We start from the raw sequence: 26,920 nt of genomic DNA, 5'->3' as shown, positions 1-26,920 counted from the left end.
ATTTAATTAGCAGTTTTCAACTAAATATTTATTAAAATTGACTATATTTTTTCAGTGTGGTATGAAAAATTAAATTAAATTAATTTATATAAATTTTTAAAGTCTGAAATTTTTTAATGTCTTTATATAAATGTTGTCACGAATCGATCATAGAAGCGATAATAAAATTATAATTTTTTAATTCTTTTACGTTTTGAAATTGTTGACTGTATTTTAATTCTGGAAAAAGATTTTTAAATCTGTAAAAATAATTACGAAATTGGTGAATGAAAAAATTAATCACATTTCATTGATAAAACAAGATAAACTCTAGCATTTTAATTGCATCGAAAATAATAATATACACTAAAAAATATAGATATATTTAATATTATGAGGTTTAAACCATAATGTTAAATTCATACTCATATTTTTTATATACAATTATATTATATTATATGTAGTATAAGATACGAAATAATGAATTGAATGAGCTTTCGGCATACATAAAAATAATATAATCTGTAGCATATTTTTCAAACTTTAATATAATAATCACGATTCACATGTGGATCAGTTACGATCCAGCGTTAAATTTTCGTTAAATAACATCGAAATAAAAAGCAAAATGTTTAAAGGCAGTTTCGTTTAAAGATCAGCAAGATCTTTAACTGTCTTGATACGAAGGGCCAAGGGACAAGGTAGGTATACGTTGATCGCGATAGCAGGTCGGATCCATTTGCTATCGAGGGATAAAGGTGTCGGGGACGATATGACCGAGAAACCAAGTGACCCGGCGATATACACGCGAACGCCGGAGAGTTAACGGCGTTTGTCCGCACCTCCGTGTACTCCTCGTTGCCCGAGTCACCGGCGTCCTCCACGCCGCGCCGGAGCGAGGAACCGTTCCAGGACGGGGACTCGGTGTCTCGCCAAGTGCGCGAGAATCCGGGTTGCAATCGCGGTCGCGACGGAAAAACCAGACGACGGCGTATTCCGTGCGAACACCAGCTGGAAACTGCACTTGTCGAGACGGCAGATGGAAGCCTGAACCTGAACCTGAATCTCTTTCATTTCTATTGGATAAATCTGGCAGTAAGAATTTGAGAAATCAGTCCATCATATCTCTGTTTTATACGTTTCATAAATCAAAAGTTTGGAAATACTTTTAAATAGATGAAATTTTTGCACGAAAAAAACAATGATTTTGCTGTTTGTAAAAATTTAAGTAAATGTAGATCTGAAAATAACATTATTAAACCATTAAAATAATTATGTAGGAAAAAACTCAAGCATGAGTAATGCTGTAAAAAGTTTTAACATTTTCGCAACCTGCAGTTTAAATATCCAATGAAATTATTTTCATATCTGTAGTGAAATTTTTAGGCATGTTGTGATAGCAAAACTATCTTTTCGTGTTGGATTATATTTATTCAAATATCCAATAACAATGTTTTTTAACAATAATTCTTCAAATTCAATAAGTTACTAGGTCTAAAGAATTATTGTTAAAAAAAACATTTTTACACTTGAATAAGTAATTCCAAAATATGTCATTTAAAAAAAAATGTTTCTAAATTTTGGCCTGGAATGTATGTTTAACAGGATAAATAAAATATAATTCCTAATAATCACACGAACACACATATACGCACAGAAAATATTTCTCTTTGATATTAAAAAAGAAAGAGGAGCAGATCGAATTTACCAAGCCTTGCACACAAGCTGGTGATGTATTTTCGCGGCGACGAAGATAAAAATCGTGCTGATAAGTATTCATTACGGCGTCGAAGTGCGCCGTAGGTCGACTTGATTAATATCCATCACATACGAGTGCAGGACACGAGAGTTCAACTTACCAACAATCCGGTTTCCACGCTTGGCAGCAACGTTAGCCGACTGTCGTTCTGTAGGCCGTTTTCCGCGAGCGTTCCTTCGCGCAGTTGCCTGAAACAAGAATATCGATAAGGATGGTTAGTGTGTTTGTTTGATAAAAGTTAGATAATATCTTATTATTTAAAATGTACGCTAAAGCTGTTTATCGTAGAATTATTGTACCATAGAGCTTTAGGAAAGATACTTGTCTAAGAATCATTGACAATTATCACATAAATAGATTGAATCTTTAACGACATGCTAGATGAATAGAATTTAATAATGCATTAGAAGCAATAGATATACTTTCCTTTAGAGGTTATTTTCTCTTTGGAAAAATATTAAATTCAATCTATCAATCAATCTATAATTTATATATAGATATTAATATTTCAACTTCAGTTTATGTTTACGTTTCAAATCTGCAGTTTATGAAATTGAAAAATATATTTGCATATGAATATTATTAAATTTCGATCAAAATTACATTCAGAGAAAGGTTTCTTCGATTCAAAGAAATGTTTCTTTGCTATACGATTAAAGAAAAAATTTCTTTGATTTAAACATTTTTTAATTGAAGAAATCCCTTTCTCTAGGGATAGAATTATTTCTTTTGATTTATTATTGATCTGATTTCCACTTATAATTAAAAAGAACTAGCTTCCGATTCTTCAAAACATATAAAATGAAGAGCTGTCTATATATTAATAAAATTTCCATGTATATAATAACATTATTCATAGTTAATCGCTAGTGATCAAAGTTTGCTTTTACGCAAGTTGTTCAAAGCCAGTTTTAAAAGGCTCGTAGAATTTATTTAAGAAACTGGTTTCATTATACTCACTGCAATATAACGAAAGCATTCGTTCCGTAAAATCGTTACGGTTCTCTCACGAAAGAGTTTCTCGTCGCATCTGTGAACCATTCTTAGAAGAGAGGCCGAAACTCACAATATAGATAGAGCCAAAAAGATCGGCGCCAGTTGGAAATATCTCATTCGAGCGAGTGTTAAACGAGAGCTGTCGCAGTTTGGCACTTCGAAAAGTGACATGATGGAAGAAAGCGATTCGATGGACAGGCTAGAGAGAAGGGAGTCGTGTGGCAGTCGATGAAAAATACTTATATGCAACAGTGGACAGAATTGGGTCGCGATCGCTTTGCCTCGCCTCGGCATAACATCTCGATCTATATATCGGTTTTCCTTGGCTTTCTAAATAAATCGCGATGGACACGAAATCATTCTTTCGTTTTGAAGCCTCTTGAAGTGGCGATCGTTGGTGCGAAAAACACGCGATTTATATCGATTTCCAGTTAGCGTCTCTGGCAGGAGAGAGTCCTGGGTCTATATTCTTCAATTTATATCGCATACGAAAATCTAGGTAATATATGTAATGTATATACTGCTAAATTTCCAATGTCCCTAATTATACCCCAATTTTATTTTTAATCACTGTATCATTTCAGTCATTGATTTAATTAAAACAATAAAGTTAAATAATTAAAAAAGTGTATTTATTATTATTACTTACTAAGTTTAATAAGTTCATTAGGTTTATTAACTTTATCATTTACTAAGTGTATACGTTAATATGTTGTTTATATTGAACAAAAATAAATTTACATTTTGACACACATAGAAGACGGATTGTATTTTATTTATTTTTTCTAAATTTAACTCTGAAATATTGATAAATTTTCACTCATACACTTTTTTTTAACAAAATGTTATTTAATCTAATGAATGAAATTATTTGTTTCTACATTGTTTCTTTGATATCTAACAATGTACTGTAATATTTTCGTATGCGATATTTTTCATGAATAATGTCCACGGGGCCTTTGTTCGCTTCACATGATTGCATCAACTTTAATCTTCCGCCGGCCAAGTTGGACTTTGAAAGTATAGTGTATATTGTGAATAAGTTTTAATAGATAAATTTGATCCTATACTGCTACTCATATTTTTCTTACATTAACTCTGAAAATAAATAAGAATTTTTTAATATTTTTTAAATGTACTTTATTAGGTAGCAAAAGATGTTAGAATAACTGAATTAATATTATATTTTTAATATAAAAAATAACTTCTAACATTAAATAATCTTATTAAATGTTTAATTTTAACCAGGGTAGTAATTAGTTAAAAGTTAAAAAAAAGTTAAAAAGTTAATAACTTTTAACTTAACTTAATTAATTTTAAATGCATTAAATTTTAACTTAACTAAACTTAACTTTACTTTTAAACGTTAACTTTTTTTTAAGTTAAAAAATTTTTTTATCTCTTTTAAATATCTTAGAAAAATAATAAGATATAATAAGACTAGACGTATATTCATAATTTGTTCATATTTTAATACCATCTTAAGTAATTTCTTAAGATGCTAATACAGTCTTCTGATTATTTATGCGGTTATGCTTTATGCCATAAGTCTTAGTTCAGATCTACAATGGCGTTTTAAGTCTTGAGTCATAAGAAATTGACCAATTAGTCAAATATTCTTCTCGCATTCGATTGTAATTGGTCAATTTTTTATGGCTTGAGATTTATTAAAAAATCACTGATCTTGTATCTTCTCTATGTGCTGGCTGTTTTTTAAATGTTATATAACTTATATAGTTATATAGTTATATGTTACATCACATATAAATAAAAAAATTAAAAATTTAATTTACTTAATAATCTATATTATAATTATTTAATCTCATTTTAAGAAAAATTAGTATATTTTGATCTAAAAAATAATTTTTTTTCAAAATTAACTTTTTTTAAATTTAAGTTAATTCAGTATTGACTTAACTTACATTAAGTTAATTTTTCATTCCTTTAACTTTTAACTTTATTAATTTTGTAAAGCCATTAATTTTAATTTTATTCAGTTAAAAAAAAACATTAATTTATTCAACCCTGATTTTAACCAAACATTAAATTTTAAGTTATTAAAAATTTAATACTAAAAGTTATTAAACTCAAAAAGTGGATGGTGAAAATCCACTTACAGCAGCATTCCAGAGTTAAATCTATAAAAAAAAAATAAGTAAAATAGAATCCGATTTCTATAATACTAAAAACTGTTACAGTAAAAGTTAGAGCTTTTATAAGAATTTTTTCAGATTTTTATATAGTACATAGTTCGTAACAATATAAAGTCTATATTGAAGGTTAAAAACTCAAGTTGCTAACAAGATTCTAATAAACTGATAGAAGAAGACTAAGATAACATAATTCATAGAAAATATCAAGACAATGATGATGAAAAAAAAAAAGAAAAAAGAAAGAAAAAAAAGAAGAATGGAAAATAATAAAAGTGATGATAGAAGTTAGTACAGGAGTAAAAATAATTAGGTTTATTTAAATTTATTACATTAAAAATTATTGTTAACAAGAAGTAAAAATTAAAACTAATTTTTTATTAATGTACAATGTATGGGAAGTTTCGACTTGGCTTATAATTAATCACCTTCAGTCACAAAATTACGAGAACGAACTAAGAGATTAAAAACATAATAAAATATGAAAGAATCATAATCAATAAAACGTTAGAAAGATTCACAAAACGATAATATTTGAAGGGAAAGTTATTATTAGACCAGCATGTAAAATAATACTGCACTTTTTACTGTATTTTTCTAAAAAGATTTAAGTAAATATCAACTTAGAGTAAATAAACATTTAGTCAATAAAAAATGATAATTAAATCAGATTAATGGTTTTGTATAAAAAAATACATATTAAGTATATACATATTAAATATATGGATATATGGGAAAAAGTTCGTGGCGTTTTTCCCGTTAGATGGCATTAAAAAAACACGAACTTTTTCCCTCATCTAATATTTACATTTAATAAATATTTATATAGAACTATTCGCAAACAAATATTTATTAAAATTTAGTATTTTTTTTCAAAGTAGTCATGTCAAGAAAAGAACATTTCGCTGAACTTTGCGTTTTGTATTTCTGACAAAGTCCACCGCGACCCGGTTCGCACGCACGCCGCTATCGCGAGGCCGCTGATGCAACCGCTACCGCGGAGCGGAAATCGACCGAAATAAACACGCGTGTAAACGCGCGTGATAAAAGGCCGCGCTCGAGCAACGAGCGGAAGCACAGAAGTCCTGAGCGCTATCATTTTTTTTTTTCTAAGGAAGGCAGACAACAAAATGGGCTAACTATTACGGAAAATGGGGCAATGTTATAAAATCGATTCTTATCTCTAATATTATCCTTTGTGCGGTCAGATTGAAACGGAACTTTCTCATCCCATTTTGGTCTGCGTATCTGTACATTGTTTAATTTTAACGCTGTAAGATATAATTAAGCCAAACATAATAATCTATTATATACATCACGTTTAATTTAACATAAATAAAAGCTAACTATAAATAACCTATTTTTTGTTTATTTCAAACCTATACCACTTCTGTTCCTTTTACGCTAAGATTTTTTTTATTCTTATAAAAAGAAAATTAACGCAGTGACGTGGCTAAAAATATCTCATTATCGACCAATTAGCCATCAGAGCGACTAACTTCAACTCGGTCGGTATTCGTAATCAATTTTTATATTTAAAATCGTCTTAAGTACAATCTTAAGATGTCACAAATGTCAATCACGGAGCAATATTAACATTTTAAAATATTACTTAAGATGATTTTGAAATAAGAATGGACTATGAATAGCCTTCAATTCATCATTTTCGGTGTGTCTGAAATTTCACCGAGCGCGGGATTGCAGCGATTATGATATACAATGATAGCTTCCGGTATCGGCCGATATGATACTATGAATGATTATAACGCGATAGTGTATGTAAGCGTGCATGCAACAAGACAATAACGCGAGTCATGATACAAATCCACGGCCTCGGCTTGACGGTGCCGCGATAATGCGATCGTGATTGTGCTTGGACTTGTGGCACGTAAAAAAAAAAAAACCGATAAGAAAACACCGACCTAGAAGATTAAACCGCACAACTCCCGGTAACGTCGCCGGATATCGCAAACCCCATTTCCATTGGCGACCGTCGCTCGTTGGACCGATCGAAGAAACGAGACCTTGCCGTATATAAATAAGGCAATGTTACTCCGATTTACGCTTGATTCTAATCAGCGTGAGTGCTATTAAAATTATCTCTGTCAAGCTAGCAAGACCAAATGAGCAGAATAATTTTGTACCACATGCCATTTAGAAATGTAAAAATTGTGTTTTTTTTTTAGCTATGATTAATCACTAAACTAATGATTTTATAGAGAATAATGTTTAAAGTTACCACACGCTACAAAACTATTAGTTTGATAATTAATCACAGCTAGAAAAATATAATTTTTACATTATTATAAAGTTACGTGAGATTAAGTCTAAACCACAAGTTAACCAAATAATGAAAAACTGGCTTTAAGACTTTGTAGTAAGTCTTAAACCTTAAGAAACTGACCAATCATAAACGATTATTCTTCTCACATTCAACTATGATTCATCAATTTGTTAAGGTTCAAGGCTTACTACATTTATAGTGCTTTAGAATTCATCCAATTAGTTTTGAGTCACTTTCGATCTCGAGCCCATCTTCTTTCTAAAACCGGATGATTTCATTTCATTGATTTTGCCAAAAGAAAAAAATCATCACTCTACTTTGTACTTTTCACGCATAAAAAAGGACAATATGTGATTCCAGAAAATGAGTCGGGGCCGAGGACAGGGGCGAGACGGAGAGCGTAATATTAACGTTACAAATAATAACACGTTATTTTTCTGAAGGAATTCAATTATTATTGTTTTTTTAATATCTAATAGTTTGCTAATGTTACAGTTTAATTAAATTTACATTAGTTATACCCTTATGAGATAAAGGAATGTAAAAATAATGAACTTTGAAACTTCTGGGAAATATTTTTTATTTTTCCTTTTTAACGCGACCATGCGATTCGCTATGTCTCTAACGTCATCGACGAAAGCGTGAAGAATGTGCTGCACACCGTTCAGATTTCAGATATAAACCAAAGTGAAGGACAAAGACGGCAACGGGCGACCACCGATGCCTGATGCCAGAATGTCCCATGAATGGTACATGCGTCGCGCACCCAGGTTATTGCACCCTTAGGCCATTCCTCGAGTGCCAAAAGCCCCGCCATTATCTCGGACCTTGACGAATGGCCGAATCTGTACGTTCGTAGTGTTCGTACTCCTCAGTCCTCGGACCTCGACCAGGTAAAAAGTCTGAGCGTATCTCAGTCGTGTTTTGCCCCCTCTTTATCTTCCATTCCCTTATTCCCCCGCAGTTCCCGCGTGTGGAGCGGTCATTTATTCAGCGTTCGTTTATTCATCAGATATTTACTATATTTACTGGTGACGTGCAAAACGGTAACTTGAACAACAAGGCAAGCGGAAGCCAAATAACTGTCGATGAATACCAGGTTGATAGCACAAGATCAAATAATATTTCAATTGTCGAAATATTATCTGCTGTATTTACAAACTTGAGGTGAAACATTTTGTTGTGAATTTAAATATCTCGATGTTTGTTTTCACTGTTTTAAATTGCTTCTTTTAACTTTGAAATAGATAGGTGGTCTAAAAATACACAAGTTGGTAGAAGAGTAATCAGAACAATTTTTTTTAATTTCCGACTTTATAATTATATTTTTTATCCTGTTAAATTCATAATGTCAAATAATGTCCAATTTGAATTATCTTTAATCATTTTCATAGATCGTCACTGTTTTTATGTATTATTAATTTAACTAAATGGGGTTTATAAACAATTTAACTCAAGAAAATGTATTAAAATTGAGTCAAATTTAATTTATTATTTACTTTGGGAATGTTTATGTTATGGATGTCATTTACTTTGAAATTAATCTTAGAAATAGCTTCATGTTTAATACACTTGAAAGTTAAAAATAATAACACGTTATTTTTCTAAAAGAATTGAATTGTTATTGTTCCTTTAATATCTAATAATTTGCTAATGTTATAGTTTAATTAAATTTAGTTATACTCTATGAGACAAAGGAATGTAAAAATAATGAACTTTGAAATTTCTAGGCATCTGGGAAATATTTTTTATTTTTCCTTTTTAACAACAAAGATTTAAAGAAAATTAAACTTTGGGTATTGGGGCTGCTCCACCTACCTACTTAGAAGTTAACACATAAAGTCCTTTCTGAAATCTTTTCTACGTAAAATTCAGCGTTAAATACAAACGATAAATACTAAAAATTCAAAGATTCGTTTTTATATATATTCCTGCACTAGACTGTACTAGAACTTTCTTTCTCACTTTCGCCAAATATCAAACAATATATCAATTTCACTTTAAGTTCTAAAAGTGTACAGTAGTTCAGCTACAGAAAATAGATCTCAAGTATCGTTGACGAAAACAGGATATCATCCGTTCGATGAATGATCCAACGCTCTCGTTAAGTTTCTGCATTCCGTGCAACTGACTGCATCGGGAGATTACGCTGTACACGTAACGACGCCCCGCTCTACCCACCCTTGGCTGCATTTGAGCAACGTGCTCGACACGTTGGGAGTCTCTAGACACTGTCGTTTTCCTTCGATGGCGAGCGGCCATTGACGATAATTCCCATTGCGAAACCGCGGTGCTACCGCGGTATGTAGAATTGACGTACAAGAGCCGATCGGAAAATAAGAGTCGAGAGAGAATGGAAAAAGGCGAAACTCCGCGGCCTTGGCGAATATGCATCTTGCATCGATCACGAGATCGTTCAATTGATATTGACTTGGGTGTATCCGCAAAATGAGTGTTGCTCAAGATTGATTTAATGTCAGGTTGTTTTAATGTCCATCTGTTTCTTGATAATCTATATGATATATATATATATATATATATATATATATATATATATAATTGATATTGTATATAATTAAAAAATGATTCGAAACATTTCGAATAATCATATTGATTTCCAATCAGGATAATTACAAATAGTTTGTTTAGCATACACTAATTATCATGTCGACTCTTTATTGACTCATTTTCACTCAATTTTTTGTATTAATTTTTTTTTAATGATTCTTTCGGGATAGCCTTGCGTTATTTACAATTAATGTCAATCATTATTTCTGTATTACACTGAGAAAAATATTCTGACTAACAAAATGATCCAAGAATGGCATTTCGATGAAACAAATAGAATATCCGATTATCAGAAATTTTGTTTTTTACTATTCTCATCAAAATGTTATCTTGTTGGGTCTTTTTGTTGTTTTAAGCAGAATATTTTTCTAAATGTGGGAAAATAAAACTGTCACTATTTTTAAAACGCATTTAAGAATCTGAACAAAGTAAAAATACAAATAAGAAGAACATTTATGCTCAGCGTGAAATTACATTGGAGATCACTTGATTTCATCGACAGCGACAGGATGAAATATAAAAAGACCGAGACATACGTCACCCACGCGACTCGCTTCAAAGTCAACAAAATAAAATTTAAAATAAAAAAATTAATAAAAGCCTCGTCGAATCGGTATCGAAAGCGATGCTTAGCAGTTTCGGAATATATCGGCATTCACAAACTTATTTACCGATCATCCGTTTCACTCTTTCTTTTGAGAGTTATGGCAATATTATCGTTTGTCAGCAACTTGCAAATATTAAACACGCGTCGCACGCACACTCGGGGTCGTTGGAAGAGACGTGTCGATTAATATACATGTTTCAAATGATTGCTAAATGACGAGCCCCGAATATTCCCACATCGGCATTTATGCGAATAGTGGCACGTGCCACGCGAATAAATTTTGCGCAATTAAATTTTGCGTGGATTCTCGCGAGAGAAGATTAACAGAGTCTAATCCTCGCATTAATTGTGCAATTGATTGCGCGATGTTTTAGCGATTACGCGACCATTATTTTAATCGAACTACTCGATAGCAGAGACGCACACCTCGAAAGAATATATTACGCGAGAATTAAATAATTATACTTAAGTGCTAAATTTGTAAAAAATTCAATTATATGTAGGGGAAACCACGGGGCATCATGGGTTATCGATTGCTTTTTTAACATACAACAATCTAAAATCTGTTTAAACTAATACTACTGGTACAATACGACTGTTACATTGTTACTCATATCTAGATTAAATTCCATTGTATCGAAAAGCATCGATCATTAATGGTTTTCGTAGTGCGAGTAACATATGGTGCGAATAACATGTTTTTAACATAGCATAAAAATGTTTTAATATTGTTTTTGTAGAAGATACATATATGAAGATAAGGTGCAAGTTTTTGCGCATTTTTTCTCAATTTACTACATTACAAGTAATAATCTAACATTTATTTTTTTATAGTTTTCTATTAAATATATAATTGATGTACCATGGATCATACATTAAATATTATAATATGCATGATGAAACGGAACAATACAAAAAATATGTACTAAAAGTATACTTATTAAATTTTAAAATATGCATTATGCTTTTTAAATAACAATTAAATATAAGTATAAATAAGGACTCTCAATCTTAAACAATCAAATAAAAATAATAAAAGTTCAAATAGCTAATGAGAGGCCAATGAGAGTCATACGCTGTTGTAGAACTGATAGAAAAAGTAGATAATCCTCAGATATTGATCTGATTATCTCCATTTTATTTCATTTCGAATATTCGAATATTTCGACTCATTTTGGAGTCTTTATCAGCAAATACAAAATCAAAATTCGTCACTTGAGAGCAAGTCACTCGTAGATTGACAGAAATGCAGGATTCATTATACTCAAGGTGAAACGAAAAAAAAAGAAGCATAGAAAAATGATTCACAATCAGACAATTAGATAAGAATATTACATTGTATATTAGATACACATCGTTCTTCTGATTATAATTTCTGATTATATACATGACATATCATTTAAAATTGCACAATAAACTACTTCAAAGAGAGCCGAAATATTCTGAAATGAAATGAAGATAATCATTAATATCTGAGGATTATCTACATTATGCTTTAATTATTAAAAAAATGATACTACAAAAATTTTTATATTTAAATGCACTTTTAAGAGTTTGAATTTTTGTGACTCATGATGCCCCGGTTTCCTCTATATATACTATATTTAAATATTATGTTCAATATAAATGTAATAAACTTAATTATATTAAAAAATTAAACTATTATAATTATAATTTCAGTCAGATTTAATATAATGTGAAGTATTATTTAATTATTTAATTACATTAAATATTATATTCTAAGATTTCTGTAAGATTTCTTTAAATGTATACCTAATAATAAACAATATTTTTAAATGTGTCGTAACATATCTGCCATGTATGTTCATTTTTTAAACATAATTAAAAAGAAGGCCATATTTGGCCAGGACAAGTAGTGTCTAATAGTATCTACTTCTGGGTAAATTTTACAATCTTTTCTTTATTAGTATTCTAGTTATGGAAATTGATGCCCTCTTCTACAGGCAAACATTTTTATCGCAGTATATTGATAACGTAGTACATACGTGACCGTTGGATTTATCAAGAATGATATCTTATATGTGCTTGGTTCAAAAATGGAGTTTCGCTTAGCCGACAGTTTGTCAAAACAGACATTATCTCCCCAACGTAATTCCTAAACCCGCTCGTTGTAACCAAGTCCAAAGTGTCCGATGAATATATTCAATATTCAAATAAATAAAATAAATGAATAATGAAGACGAGAATTATATGAATATAATTTTTTTATTCATGAAAAATGAATAAATACTTTTTATTCAGTTTAAATGAATATATTTGTGAATATAATTACGAATATTTTCTATTTCACATTCATTTCTAACCACATTATTTAATACACTCTTTAGTATCATAACGGCAACTTTCAATTTTTTCTTGGTATCATGTTTCCCGAACTTTAACCAAGCTCAGAATATTTTAGGGGAGACTGTAGTCAACACAGTTAAGCGGTTATGCTTGCTTACAAGTAAGTCAACTATTAAGGCAAGAAAATACATACGTATGTATATTTATATCAGAAACTGACAGATTCCTGATCTTGCTAAGAGTAGAGTACGCACCTTCATGATTCTATCCAAATCAAATCTATCCAATTCAAATTTTAAGTAGAAAGGTAAAATTAATAGAATAGAATTTACCACATGAAAGCGATAAAATAAAATAATCTTCCATTATAAAAGCATATCTGAGTATTTATTACAAATCAGCATGATTGAAGAAAAAAATTGGAACTTTTTTAATTTACGTTTTCAGGATTGTTACAAATTCTTTATATCCTAAAATTCCATAATTCCCTGAATTCCGGGAAAAATTTCATAATTTTTCCTGATACTTTCAATAATATTCTGAAATTTTTTAAATATTTTCATTCTGATTTGAAAACCATCAAATTTATTGAGAGAGAAATTTTACATAGCTATATAAATCACTATTAATGCTGCTATCGCTTCCATTTAATTGTTAAGACGGTATAGTATTCTAAAACTGCGTAGGTGTGATGTACGCATGTTAAATTTTTTTTTAAATCAAGAATTTTAATTTCTCAAAAAAATTTGCAAAATTTCCTTGACTTTTCAATTTCTCCAATTATCAGTTTTGCGGCACTCATAAAATATTCAGGAATATTTTTGAAAATTCACAGTTTCAAATAAATATATAAATAAATGTTATCTAATTGTAAAAAAATTTCGAATGAATAAAACTTGCAGCTCAATTACATAAGTTTCTGATATTCATCCGACACACTGAAGTGCAATGGTTTCCTCTTCGGCTCGAGGTTTCGTTTGCGACAAATTATACTGGTGCGAGCGATATAATTTCGCTGAGTATAGATTTCGATGGCATGCGAAAATTTCCTTCCCTCTTCTTTCAATCCCTCGAAATTCGCGCCCCGACAAGCGGAAGTCGGGAGGAACGCGGACGAGCGGAGCTCATTACACGGAGCGCGAGCTCAACGAGTTTTCGTTCAAGATCCCGATCCGATTCAATCCGATGCGTGTCGCTGACCTTTACGCTTGACGATAAAAAGGTAGCCGCCTTGCACTGCGATAACGTGCCCGTCATCGCGAGATTTAGAATCGAAACTCTGGGAAAAGTGCGAAAGCCGATACGGCGAGTGTACTTGGTGAACGTAACGCGAATGTTTCGCGCAACATCGAGCATCCGCCTTCGTCGTCCTGCCTTTATATTCGTAGCGGTATATTCCCGGCTTTTTGTATAAATTAAACTAACGGACACACTTGATGTAATCGCGAAAACACAGAGCACGAAAAATAGCACAACCGATCGCGCTTACAGTTCGGCAGAACTTAGAACGTTCGATAATAGAGTTCGATCTAGATATTTTTCAGAGTATCGCAATATAAATCACGAGTAATAAGGTACAAATACAACAGACAGGAGAAAGTGCGGTACCGTTGTTTGTAGATTACGATGAATGAATAAAGAAACCGCAGACGTAAGTGTGTGCTCTATTTAAGCCTACGTAACGCAAATAGATTAAGAGATTTCGTAAAGAGAGTCTAAAGTCTAAAGTCTAAAAGAGTCAAATAATTCAGATCTTTCATGTCCTTTAATTACACGTAACTGCTTGTAATAATAACGCATCAATGCAATTTTGAAAATGAAATGAAAGATATAATTATGACAGTAAATCCAAAATATATAATAGCTCTCGAATTTCTACATGAAAAGAAACTTTTGCTGAAGTGTCTAAAAAAGCTAAACAGATGTAAAAATAATTTTGATTCATCAAAATAATTATGTTGAAAATTAAAAAATAATGAGCAATGCTGCAAAAAAATTTTATATTTTCATAACCAATTAGAGATACCAACAAAATTATTTTTAGATCTGATGTATCCAGCAAAATTTTAAATCTTTCAAAATTGTTTTTTTCCATGTATAAAAAAAGACGAATATTAAGTATATTTTAATAAAAATAATCCAAATTTAAAATACAGTTGCAATATAAAAAAATTAAAAATTAAGTTTGTACACACACACACACACACACACACACACACACATTTTACAGAGATTTAAAATTGAGTGGATCCAATGAACTCATCGGATTCCGGAGGATTAATAATAAATATAAACTCTTTTCTATTTCCAAATTTCTTAGAGTAAAATTTTACTCTAAGATTAAAAATTGAGCCAATCTTTGAAGAAGAATGCAGGGAAATTTTCACTTTTTTGAAGATTTTGTTCCTTAGAGAAAAACTCATACCAAAAGTGAAAAGAGTGAATCTCGACTATGATTGTATAGTTATTGTAGAATAGATTTAATACAGCGTAAAACATTACAATGGGGATGTCACGTGGATAAGTTACGACATGCATTTTCCTAAATCATGTAACTTTTTATATTATCTCTTAGATAGAATCGAATCTTCGCTCTCTTCATACCACCGTCATCACACGTTACATCGGCAGCGTGCGAACGGCGTTTATACTTAAAAGAATGTCATCGCAGCCGAGATGCGTATAGACGCATTTTACTCACGAAATGCGATCACACGTGAGATTTCCACGGGTGAAAAAAAAATGTATCTGTGTAGACAGAGAGCGTCTCGAGAAAAATCTATTCTTCACGAGGAACATCGCGGGAGTCAATAACCTGCGGCTTTCAACAAGTGCTGTCTAAGATATTTGCGCTGTACGCGATCACGCGTTTATATTAACGTCAAACAAAAGTACGTTTCCTCCTTATTGGATCGATAGAATGGGACAAAGAGGCTTAAAATATTCGGCCAAGTGAACCCTTCTAGAATGAGACCCGCGTAAATAAGCGTGGAAGGCACGATAGAGCCGAGACCCTCCTCTTACAGCGTGCGTTTATACTATAAATATTATCGTTCACGCCCGCTGCCTTCGAAGAGAGGTCAGGCGCGGAATATATTCGTGCGAACGGAATAAACACGTTTGTAATCGCGAGACGCCTTGTCCCGTTTGCTCGACGCTTTATGCCGCGCTCATTTCGCGAGCATATCGAAGCGTAATGTCACAGATAAATCTCAACTTCCTTATGATATACAAGACGCCTTAAATAGATCATTCCGCGAACGTATTCGACGAGTTTCATCTATAGATTCGAGAAACTTAAAATTAATCTTTCCATGACGATCAAATGTGCGTCGTTGTGTCAATTTTCATTAAATATCTTCATTGACAAAATTTGGTAATAATAAATATTAAATCCAGTTATTAGAACTTTGATGAAATAATTTCAATCCAAAGTCCAATTAATATAGTAATTCAAACTAAATGCTTACTTTATTCTTTATATCTTATTTTCCTAAATAATTATTACAAAACGGTTGGTTACTACTATTATATTTGATAATATTTACTAAATACTGCACCAATAAACAAAATACATTTGGTAGCTGTTATTAAACTCTTTTCTAATGTTGATTAAAAAGCTATCAGAGAGCTAAATCTTAAATCGAATTCTATTCGTAATAAAACTTTTAACGAAGAGTTACGATTTTATTTAACAAGATATTATTCTTTGAGATTAAATAATTAATCTTTTAAGAAGTCCAGTATCCTTTCTTTGTACTCGGAATAAAGCAATCACTCAAGTGCTTATCGCAGATTTCGCATGTATTCCAAGTCAATTTACACTACCTTCATTAACGGGATATTTTCAAGCGCTTAGACTTAAATAATTTACGCAAGTAATCTCTTTTGGATAAATTAAGCTCGCGTGTGAATACACACTTTGCTCGCTTTAAATAATTTGAGTAGCTGCTTATGTCTGAGTTTATTACGACTGCAATGCAAAGCAATTTTCCGCTTCCTCATGCAACAGAAACATTTTTAATCTTTCTTAATCTATCCTTATAAAAATACTGGATGCAGTTTCATTCTAGAAAGAACTGCCCTTTTTAATAACATTTTTTTCACACTTGCTGTACTTAAACTAATCCGATTATATGCCCGCGCATTGGAGAGACAAGCAGAAAATAGACGTAGAAAGTGCAGATTAAAAATAGAAGCCTTATTACGGCTTATAAATAACTCCACGATGTTTTAATGGTAGTATTCTCTTGCGGCAGTATAATAATCGATCGCCGAAAGTACTTTACGCAATTTTACGTTTTGCGATATGCTTACAATTAACGATCATTTCATAGAATGATCTTGCCATTGATAAAACGGCTAATATTTACGATAAATAATTATTATGATCGAAAAGCTATAATAAATAAACTCGTTTTAAAAAGGTGCCATTGTTCTTTTTATTCAGCATTTAAACACTTCTTTGTATCTCTAATTTCAGCATCTCGAGGGAATTCCGTTCCCTTTTTTACAGAAAAAAAAAACTAACATAAGTATTAGACCGCGCCTCCTGCCGATCGATAAGGCTATGCAGCAACTCGCATGCAACGTCGCAAACAGATAGATGATCTCTTCAAGGATAGATTAACACGAGTGGATATGATGCGAGCAAGGAAAATTGTTATTTCTCGAATGTGATTTAATTAAATGCGCAAATCAAAGAACCACAAAGTGTGTTTACTCCTTTCTCTTTCGAAAATCTTCCAGATTATCGAAGCAAATTTCTAAAAGAAATCCTGTATTAAACTTGCATTGTTTTCTTTAACAATATTATAACAGATACTTAATAAATATCTTCTAAATCCTGATAGAAATTTATACAATTTTTTTCCCTAGACATTCTAGTTACTGTTTATTTATATTAATATTATTATATTCTCATTAATTATAATATTGCATAGAAAATAAACAAGAACGTGGTAAGAGTTATTCAGTAGTTGAGGCAGTTTTTCTGGGAAAAATTAATGCAGTTTACGTAAACACCTGCTAATTATTATTATAGTTCAAAATATTGCATCCATTTATTATCATATTTTTCTTCAGAAAATAAGTTCAGATTTTGCGCATCCTTTATATGCAGTAAAGCAATCGACTGCTGACTAAAAGTTATATTTTAATTGAAATCCTAGTTTTACTCTTCTTAGTTTATTATAGACAAGAGTTAATATGTAATAATAATTGTAAGAAATAAATGACAACCCGAAAAACACATCAGGGCGTTTCAAAATTCAAATCGAGGCTTGGTCTTCCTATTATTGTTAGACATCCGTCTTTGCCACAACAGCTCTGACGCTGATAGTCTCTGTTGTATCTGTTTCCTCTAAATTCTTTCTCACATGATTGCTGTCCAGTAACTGTTAAAAAATGTTTAAAATTTTTACTAAAAAGTAAGTAAAACTAATTCATGTTAATTTATGTTGCAGTATATTTTTCAAAATTAAGTTACATTTTAATTATATTACATATGTATATTAAATTAAAGTACTAAGCATACATTTGTGTCAATCGCATCATGTTCATAAAGTCCTCGTAAAGTAACACTTTTTTTCGTATTGACGTGCTCTTAAAATTTGTGTTACTATAAATATTTCCATGTAATCGATAGAAGGACTTTGATATCTAAAAATAAAGAGATAACCCGTGCTTTGCGAGAAGACTCGTACGAAGAAACTAGAAACTCTGGACCGCGTAGTGGATGTGGGACGCCTGATATCACCTTCAAGAACGATACCGCTCGTTTCTCGCAAGGACCGATTTAACTCTGCGTTGTTTCGTTCCGCTTTGTAGATTTCGGCGGCGCGAAAGAGACGGGGCGCGCAGCTGGAAATGTTTTCTTTTTTTTCCCCTCTCTTTCACCGCGACCAGGGACATTGAGAGAGCGTGAGGTGCGAAGAGGATCGACCTTCTCCACGTTCCTCATGCGCGAAATACCGCGCACCGGTCTCGCCGTTCGCTGCCACCGCTGCACATGGCGTGTAAACAATGGTAGCTTGCCCACGCATGTGTGGACTACGTAAATTAAGTTCTTGCGCTCCAACATGTGCGGACAACGCAAAATCGATTTTGACACGTTCGCAATAGCCGAACCGGCTTTTCCACTCTGTTTTCGAAGCAAAGTCCTCTCGCGCTTCGAGAGAGAGAGAGAGATGAACTGTGCTGAAATTATTTTCCAACGTTAAATTTTTGTAAGATAAATATTCATAATTTGATTTAGTTTGGATATTAAATTGCTCACGCACGCGGAGATTACGCGAGAAAGGATATTCGTGATATTTTACCGATATTTTAAGTGCCGTGCCTCGCTAAAACAATCTCACGACAAGCAGTCGATCGATTCTTTAGCATTTGTGAATCATATTATAATTAATTATGCAAGCGAAAAACTAATACGAGTGCTTATACATAGGAAAGAAATTCGATATCACCGTAATGGTAAAAAATGTCTAATGACTCATTCAATATTTATCCTTCGACAAATATGGCCACTCTCGTTGCTATCTCGCAATAATGCGTACTTCTACCAACGTAGATTAACTTTAATCTTGATCCAACTTACTCTTCATCTTTTTCTAATTCTTAGAACTAAAAAGTTGAACCGAGATTTAAATTACTATTAACTACATTGGAAAAACAAACATAAGTCGTACTTATTATATCCATTCGCAAATAATTTATCATTCAGTTAAGTAATAGGTGCGATGTACCTATTTGTAAACATTCTCCATTTACAGGTATAGAAGAATAGGGTATCACATGAATCTCGATTACTTTAACTATTAACTGGATACTCGCCAGGTACAGATAGAAGCCACTCTGGATCCGGCATCCGTCACTCGAAAGCGCAACTAATCAATAGTTACACCGTAGGTAACATGGAATATATATATATAAAAGCGAAAGAAAAAGAAAACTGTGAATATAACACAATAGCAAATAATGTAAAGTGACAATTTACTACATGAATTATATTTACTACATGATAGATAGGAAACATTTTTTAAATTGACAGCTTTATAAGGATGTTTCGATCATACACTTCTGGACAGTGAGGTTGCAACACTTTTTTCTTAACACGTTAAATGTCACGCCGGTCCCTACACTCTCGAAAAGGGTTTCTATCTTCTAATATCGAGAAAAAAGAATTCTTGATGTACTTAATCTTAACTACATATACAATATAAAATTATAATACAATATAACTGTATTAGCAGTAAATCAATAATTTTTATTCTAGTTCCTCGAATAAAATAAAATCGACACCTTGTTTTGAAACGAGTGTAACGTATAAATTTAGGTTTATATATTTTTAGAATTTATATGTTTAGAATAAGTTTATCTGATGTTAAATACATGTGCTATAGAATCATGATAGCGAAGCAAGAGTTTCTCTCGTGGAAGCTCAGCGCAGCGCGCTAAGTGAGAGACGAAAGATCCTGAATTCGAGTCCTGGTCGAGTTCATAATCAATTTTTCGAAGAATGTAATCTAAATTTTTCTGATCGAGAATACTTTATTCTAGATTTTAGAATTTTGTATTTAAGAAGAAAATATTCTTTTCTGAAAAATAAATACGATTGACTCTATACCGATCTTATTTTATTTATTCTAGACCGAGGAATAATAACATTGAATATAGAAATCTTTTTTCTGAGAATGTATACCAACCGGCGCTCAATTTTTTGTTTAGGCTACGCCGTCGCGCCGATCCCTGCATACCGATCAGGATGAATATTTCGTTTAGGCGACGTCAGTCCTTGAGAAATTTAATAAGTGGAGTAATAAGTGGAGAATGTAACACTTTATCAAAAATTAATGGATGATATTAATGGATGGATATTTGACGTAAACGGAAAGTAAAATAAAATAAGCTCGGCATTTAACGTGTTAATGGATTCGGAATGCAGCCTGCTCATCTTATGAATCTATAAGTAAAAACCAATCGCTTGGTGAGTGGACTGTATTTCAAAAGCCATTAAAAAAAAAAGTTGATGTTTATTTGCCTTTTCTAAAGAAAGATCTCTCTCACACTTAAAAATAATTCTAGAATAATCTAAACTTTTGACATATAAATAGCGGACACACATGAATGTATTAACAAATAATAATATACAATGTCACGACGAGTTTCTATTTGCGTGAAGGAATTGCTTAAGACTCATCATTTTGCTGCAAAACAGGAATTGTTAATCCTTATTAAAATCCTTATTAAATTGACTAGAAGATATTAACGATACTATAATTATTTTAAAATTAGAATCTGGCAATTCTCGTTCTACATAATTTGCAATATGATAATTGATTCAACAATCACGTTTTATGATGTATTCATACAAGAGAAAAGAAAGATTTGATTTGATTGATTTATAATTATGACCGTTTAATTTTAATGTTAAATTTATGTGAATTCTGTGTTTTTATTGATATTTGTAAATTTACTGAAGATGGTCAGATTGTGGGCGAAACGTCTAAATAATTTATAAACTTAATTACATATTAAATATCACAAAGAACAATTTGTGCTGTGGTTTTATGCTCTTCTTTTTGTTAATTTTATTATTAAAAAAAACTCATTATCCACGTGTACATACAATGTCAGCTGCTGATAAAGATCGTTAAAAAAAAATAAAACATACAATACGGCTTGTAATGGCTTATGTAACGCAGTAATCATATTTTGATGCAGTTTTAAATAAATAACTTTTAAATGAGTAAGTGGATCCGAATGAATTTTTGCACGAATATTTATTAGTTTTGTTAAAAAATATATATATCAAATTTGATTTAATTCGTAATGTTATTTTCTCATCAAATTTACAAATACAGGAAAATGCAATTTTACATAAGAAATTAAACTAAACAAAAAAATTAAAACGATATACCGAGCGTCGAAAAAAAAAGAGAAAGCGAAGATTCTGAGTGCAAAAGATACAGGCAATGCAAACAGACCTATTATCATATTTCATTTTGTCCACAATTGATTCAGAGAGACGCAGTTCCTTGCGTAATGACAAAATAACGTATCGGCTTACGCAGGCCTGTAGAGTACGCGAAAAGATGCTCGTGTAAGCGCAACGCGTAGACACGATACATTGAAAAACCACGTAGACGTAATTTCATAGTCTTACGGCATATTCCTGCCACGCGTTGTCGTCGTCTTTAGCTCGCATGATTATCGCGCGAGTGAATGCGCAATTCCTCTTAGTTAGCTGAATCACTAGTGGTAATACAAATAATACAATGCTTGTAAAGCAATAAAAAAATATTTAATTAAAAAATCGAAAAACAATAATGTTACTAAAAAAAGTAAATAAAAAATTAATTAGCATATAGAATGAAGTTTTATCCGGTTTACTCATCTAACATTCAAGTCGTGCCGTGTATTTTTAAATTATCAAATGTAATTATATTTTTTGAAACGAGAATTCCTTATGTAACTCAGTTAATCACTTTCTATTTACAAAATTATAATTGCATAATTAATGTTTCACATCAAATGTATTCTTATATAAAAAAAATAAGCATATAGAATCCAGTTTGCAGTTTAGCCGGTTATTCATTTGAAATTCTAATCCCGTCCCGTTATATTTTTTATTTCCAAACAATGTAAGAAATTTTATATACTTTTGGAAATGAGAATTCATTATATAATTCAATTAATGATTTTTTATTTACAAAATCATAATTGTATAATTTATATTTCATCAAAAGTATATTATTGTATTACATAAACTTTTATATTATACGTATAAATTATATTATATTGTAAAAAAATCCTGTTGTATGTTATATGAAATCTTATAATCTTCTAATACAATTCTAGTACAATTATGAACGTGTAGTGTTAATTTTTCGTTGACTAAAACATTCGCAATAAATATTTTTAGCGCTTCTAATTGTCACGAATGTACTATCTTTTTCTTAATATCGACGATAAGAAAAGATAACATTTCTCTTCAAAAGGTAGATAATTCGTGATTTATTAAGCTTAATGATAATCCGACGATCCGTTTTGAGCTGCTTTGTTTCGCACGAAGATTTTCGTGACGTTGCCACGAATGAAGAATACGTGGCTTTTTAAATCTACCGCAAACCGCCGAGGAGGCACAATTCCGCTCTATCGATCATCCTGTTTTCTCGAATTGGCGACCGGCCACAACTAATTCACTCGTCCGGCGCATTCAACTCGCTTCGCTACTTTCCACGGATCGTTCCGAAGCCTGCGACACGACTGATAAACATGTTTTCGCTTGCCGATCGCGAAAAATAACAGCGGACAAATTTAGGCTCATTTCTCCGACACGTCAATCGCTGCATTCGTATTTCGCACAAGTCGACGATAAAAGCGGCATATTTTAACGCATTTCCGTGATTTCTCGCAAAATGTCGCAAAATTATCTATTCTAGCGTAACGTGACATGATGTAGCACTTGAGTCAAAGATCGTCAAGTTGATTTAGATATTGAGATTTTTGGCAAAGAATCTTTTTTTCTTTTATTTCTGCAATAAAGCTAATTCTAACAAGTTTTTATAATCGCAAATAAAATTATGTTAATATTGATTTAGCGATTTAATTAATTATAATTGTTATTAAATGATGAAAGACCTTTTCCAATACAAGAAATTACCTTTTTCTCTTCCCAGAGATAAAAGATAAAAGATTCCACTCTTTAATATGGATATAGTACTTCGATCGCGAAATAACAAAAAAACCAAGATAAAATAATCGATAATTGTTGTCCTTCTACTATAAACGGCCAGACTCGAGCACTTAAAGTCCGCTCCTTCTACGCGCACACGCGATGACTAACAGAAATCCCACAATGACACATTCGCACTTGATGGTGACGCAAAGTCGCACGTATCGCACCATCCGACGTAAATTGTACAAAAGTTCTCGTTTCACAAAAAGTACAGATTCTGATTGTCAAGTGCGAGAAAACAAACTAACAAAAATCATAAGATTCGCGTCTTTAAGTCTGCTTCTGCCTACCAAAAGTTCTGAAATCGTAAATATTTTCGAAAAATATCGCACATGAAAATATATGAAAATACTATAGCATAGTTACGGATATTATAAATTTCTCTAGCGTTTTTTTTCGTACGGCGATATTTTTCGAGAATAGGACTTCCGAATAAGCTCCTTTTAATCCTTAACTGATGTGTCGTCGGTCCATTGAATCGATATGAAATATTTAGTAAAAAAATTTATTAATTATGTTTTAAATAAAAATCAATGCAAGACTAATTGTGAGTTTCTATTATTAGTTTTAATTGAAATAGATAAATGGGGATCCAATGAATCCACGACACATTAGAAATGTAATATTTTTCGCAGTACTAGTTAAGAATCAGAGATTGGTTTTCAAAGTGTCGCCCATGTTCGAAATTCTACGAATTAGAAAAGATATGTGTTATCTCATTCTGCAGTGATGCGAAAGATATGTATTATCTCACTCAAACTAACGCGAATTACAGAAAATGTTGGACCAATCAAAAGTGACCCTTTTACGACCGGTCTCTGATTGGAGGAAGTCTTCTGGATAATTCATAGTAATCTTATTCTGTTGTGAAGGCAGAGATAAAAAGGATGGGTGTAGACACGCAACGACTACTTAATTAATATGCGAGATCACGAGGTAAAGAGGACAGTTCATAGGGCAAAGACAAATGATAACGTAACAGACTATCGTAAGACATACTTGCGTCACGTTGTTCGTGACGCAATCGTGCAACGAGGACTGAATGTCACACAATCGTTGACAATGTCGCGTTTTACCGAAGGCTACTGATGTCACGGGACAATCGTGGCAGGTGTCTACGTTATTATCTATTAACATTGCCTGAAAGTGGATTTGTGAGGGGGGGGGGGAGGAGGGGGCGATATTGGGGTCAGATTCAAAAACAGTTGGCGAGAACGAAGGATTTCACGAGGCCGTCGTGTCGGCCAGCTAGACTGCACTCTCTGATCTCCGGACTTACTGGTTTATAGTGATTCGTACAAGGAAATTTTTCATAAAAAAAGTTTCATTTGTAGAAAATAAACATTAATTAGCAATTTTATACAATGAGTACATTCTGTTCTAACATAATGAAATGTGCATGTATTTTTGATTTTAGAAGCTAAATTTCTCGACTGTACGAATATTTTTTGAGCATGAAAACAATAGGATATTTTAATTTTCGCCTATTTTTCAGATGATATATTTCCTATAATTAATGCATCTTTTTGGTATATATAATCTTATGAAACAGTCTATTTCATTCTTTATGAATAAATTGCTAATAACCCAGCAAGAAGCGATCGTCAATTAAACGTCGAATCGACGTCAAATTGGTATTGAAATGACGATGACGTGTCGATATCGATTCAACATCAATTCAATAACTCATTTCTCGTTGGATAATATTTACTTTTTAAAAATAAAGGTTTTTTAAAAAATATTTTCTCTGTACAAATACTTTTTGTACTCACTGTATATACATTTCATAAAGGAGATAAAAATTGCATGATTTTATTCAAAGAGGATAATAATCACTTATCTTAAAATTTCATAACTTTTCTCTGATTTCCAGACAAAATTTCATGTTTTGCGTGACGCTTTCAATAATATTTTGAAATTTTTTGTATTTTCGTCTTGACTTTCAAATATTTCATCGTTTCAGACTTTTAAATATTTTGTTGGGGAAGTAATTTAACATTAGCGGTGTAAATTATTATTAATTTTGCTGACACGCTTTGTTAACTTGCTAATATCCAAAACTGCATACGTGTGATGTACGCATATTAAATTTCTTTAAAGCCAAGAATTTTAATCTTCTAATTTTGTAAAAGTTGCTTTATAGGAAGCTTTCGAGAGGCTGCTTTTCCAGGCTTCCTTTATTCTTTTCTTTGGATGTTTCTTTTTCTATGCGCGATGCAGAAACATGTTTACAGAGGAGATAGATAAACTATTACATATCCGTAAATGATGAGCTGGCTGTTACGAGCTTCAAAGACTGGAGTTAAGTAAGGGTTAATAGAAATTCAAACGTTAGCCTTGTCAGCAACATTCTTTTCATCTCTTGGAGATCTTTTTCTATTATAAACGAGAGAAAAACGGGAACTAGTATTTTTTTTATAAAACAATATGTCTCTATATAAATAATTCTCGTATTCGTTCACATAATTTTTATTTAACCAATGTAAATGAAAATGTAGATACACGGGATATATATATATATATATATATATCTTTTGACATTTTCGTTCTTTCCGATAATCTTCTCATTTTACCATTATTGCATAACGATGATGCAACGCAAAGATTGCAAAATAAGACACTTAGAAAGGCATGTAAACATCATTTTTTTTCTCAAGATTATAAAATATTTTACTTTAGTTATATAAAAGATAAAAATATCAAGGGCAAGAAAGTATTGGTCTCTCTCGCGTTATCATTCAACTGATAATCGATTCGCACCTTGCGTAATACCAATAGAGATTAATAAAGTAATAGTAAGTAATAATAAACGGTGTTCGCGAATCCTGTTCAAACAATTGCTCCGTTAATTTTACTCGATATATGTCAAATATTCTTTATTCTTGATGTGTTTTCCAAATTCCAAAAGATTTTCTTTAACAGCATACTTATCGGAAATACTATTGAAAGTATTTTCTCGTCAGAGGACGTGTCAAGTATGTTCCTGTTATGTATGTTGCTGCCGAACACACGCTGACACACGCCCAGTTGCTTGTGTGACGTGCTGCGAGGACACGCATGGACGTACGCACACGTGCGTCGCGTTGTTCGAAGGAGGAAAAAGATCCGGCATGCTACCTGCGCCTGAAACTGCTCCGGCAGGCACAAAGAAACGAGCGGCAGCGAATCGGGCGAATAGTAGTGGGTCGAGAGAGCCGAGCCACGCGGCAAAGAGGAAAGGAGAGGAGAAATGAGAGAGAAAGAGAGTGGGATCAACGACGGGCGACGAAGATCTCGAGGGAATTACGCGTGAAGGCACCGTAAGAGAAGTAGAAGAAAAAATAGCCGAGGACTGAAACCAAGCAAGAAAGAAGGAAGCGGATCATCAATACGTTGCACAGAAAATTATATGTATACATATATATACATATATATATATATATATATATATATATATATATATAGTATGTGTATGTATAATATTATATATAATTAAATTTATATATATAGAAAGACGTATTTGCTACAGTAATTTTAAAATTTAGCTAGT

General features: G+C 32.0%; 1 protein-coding gene across 1 annotated transcript in view; it reads right to left on the bottom strand.

Annotated features, from left to right (window-relative positions):
• LOC105622109 (midnolin-A-like) overlaps nt 1-26,920 on the bottom strand; it is a 50,988-nt gene that overhangs the window by 17,847 nt on the left and 6,221 nt on the right. Inside the window, exon 2 of the mRNA XM_012203541.1 lies at nt 1,839-1,926. Within this exon, the coding sequence (XP_012058931.1) occupies nt 1,839-1,926 (88 nt within the window). The remainder of the gene's footprint in view (nt 1-1,838; nt 1,927-26,920) is intronic.

The sequence above is a fragment of the Atta cephalotes genome (genome assembly GCF_000143395.1).
Source record: "Atta cephalotes unplaced genomic scaffold scaffold00040, whole genome shotgun sequence".
Classification (NCBI taxonomy): Eukaryota; Metazoa; Arthropoda; class Insecta; order Hymenoptera; family Formicidae; genus Atta; species Atta cephalotes.
This window is presented reverse-complemented; position numbering and strand designations above follow the sequence as displayed.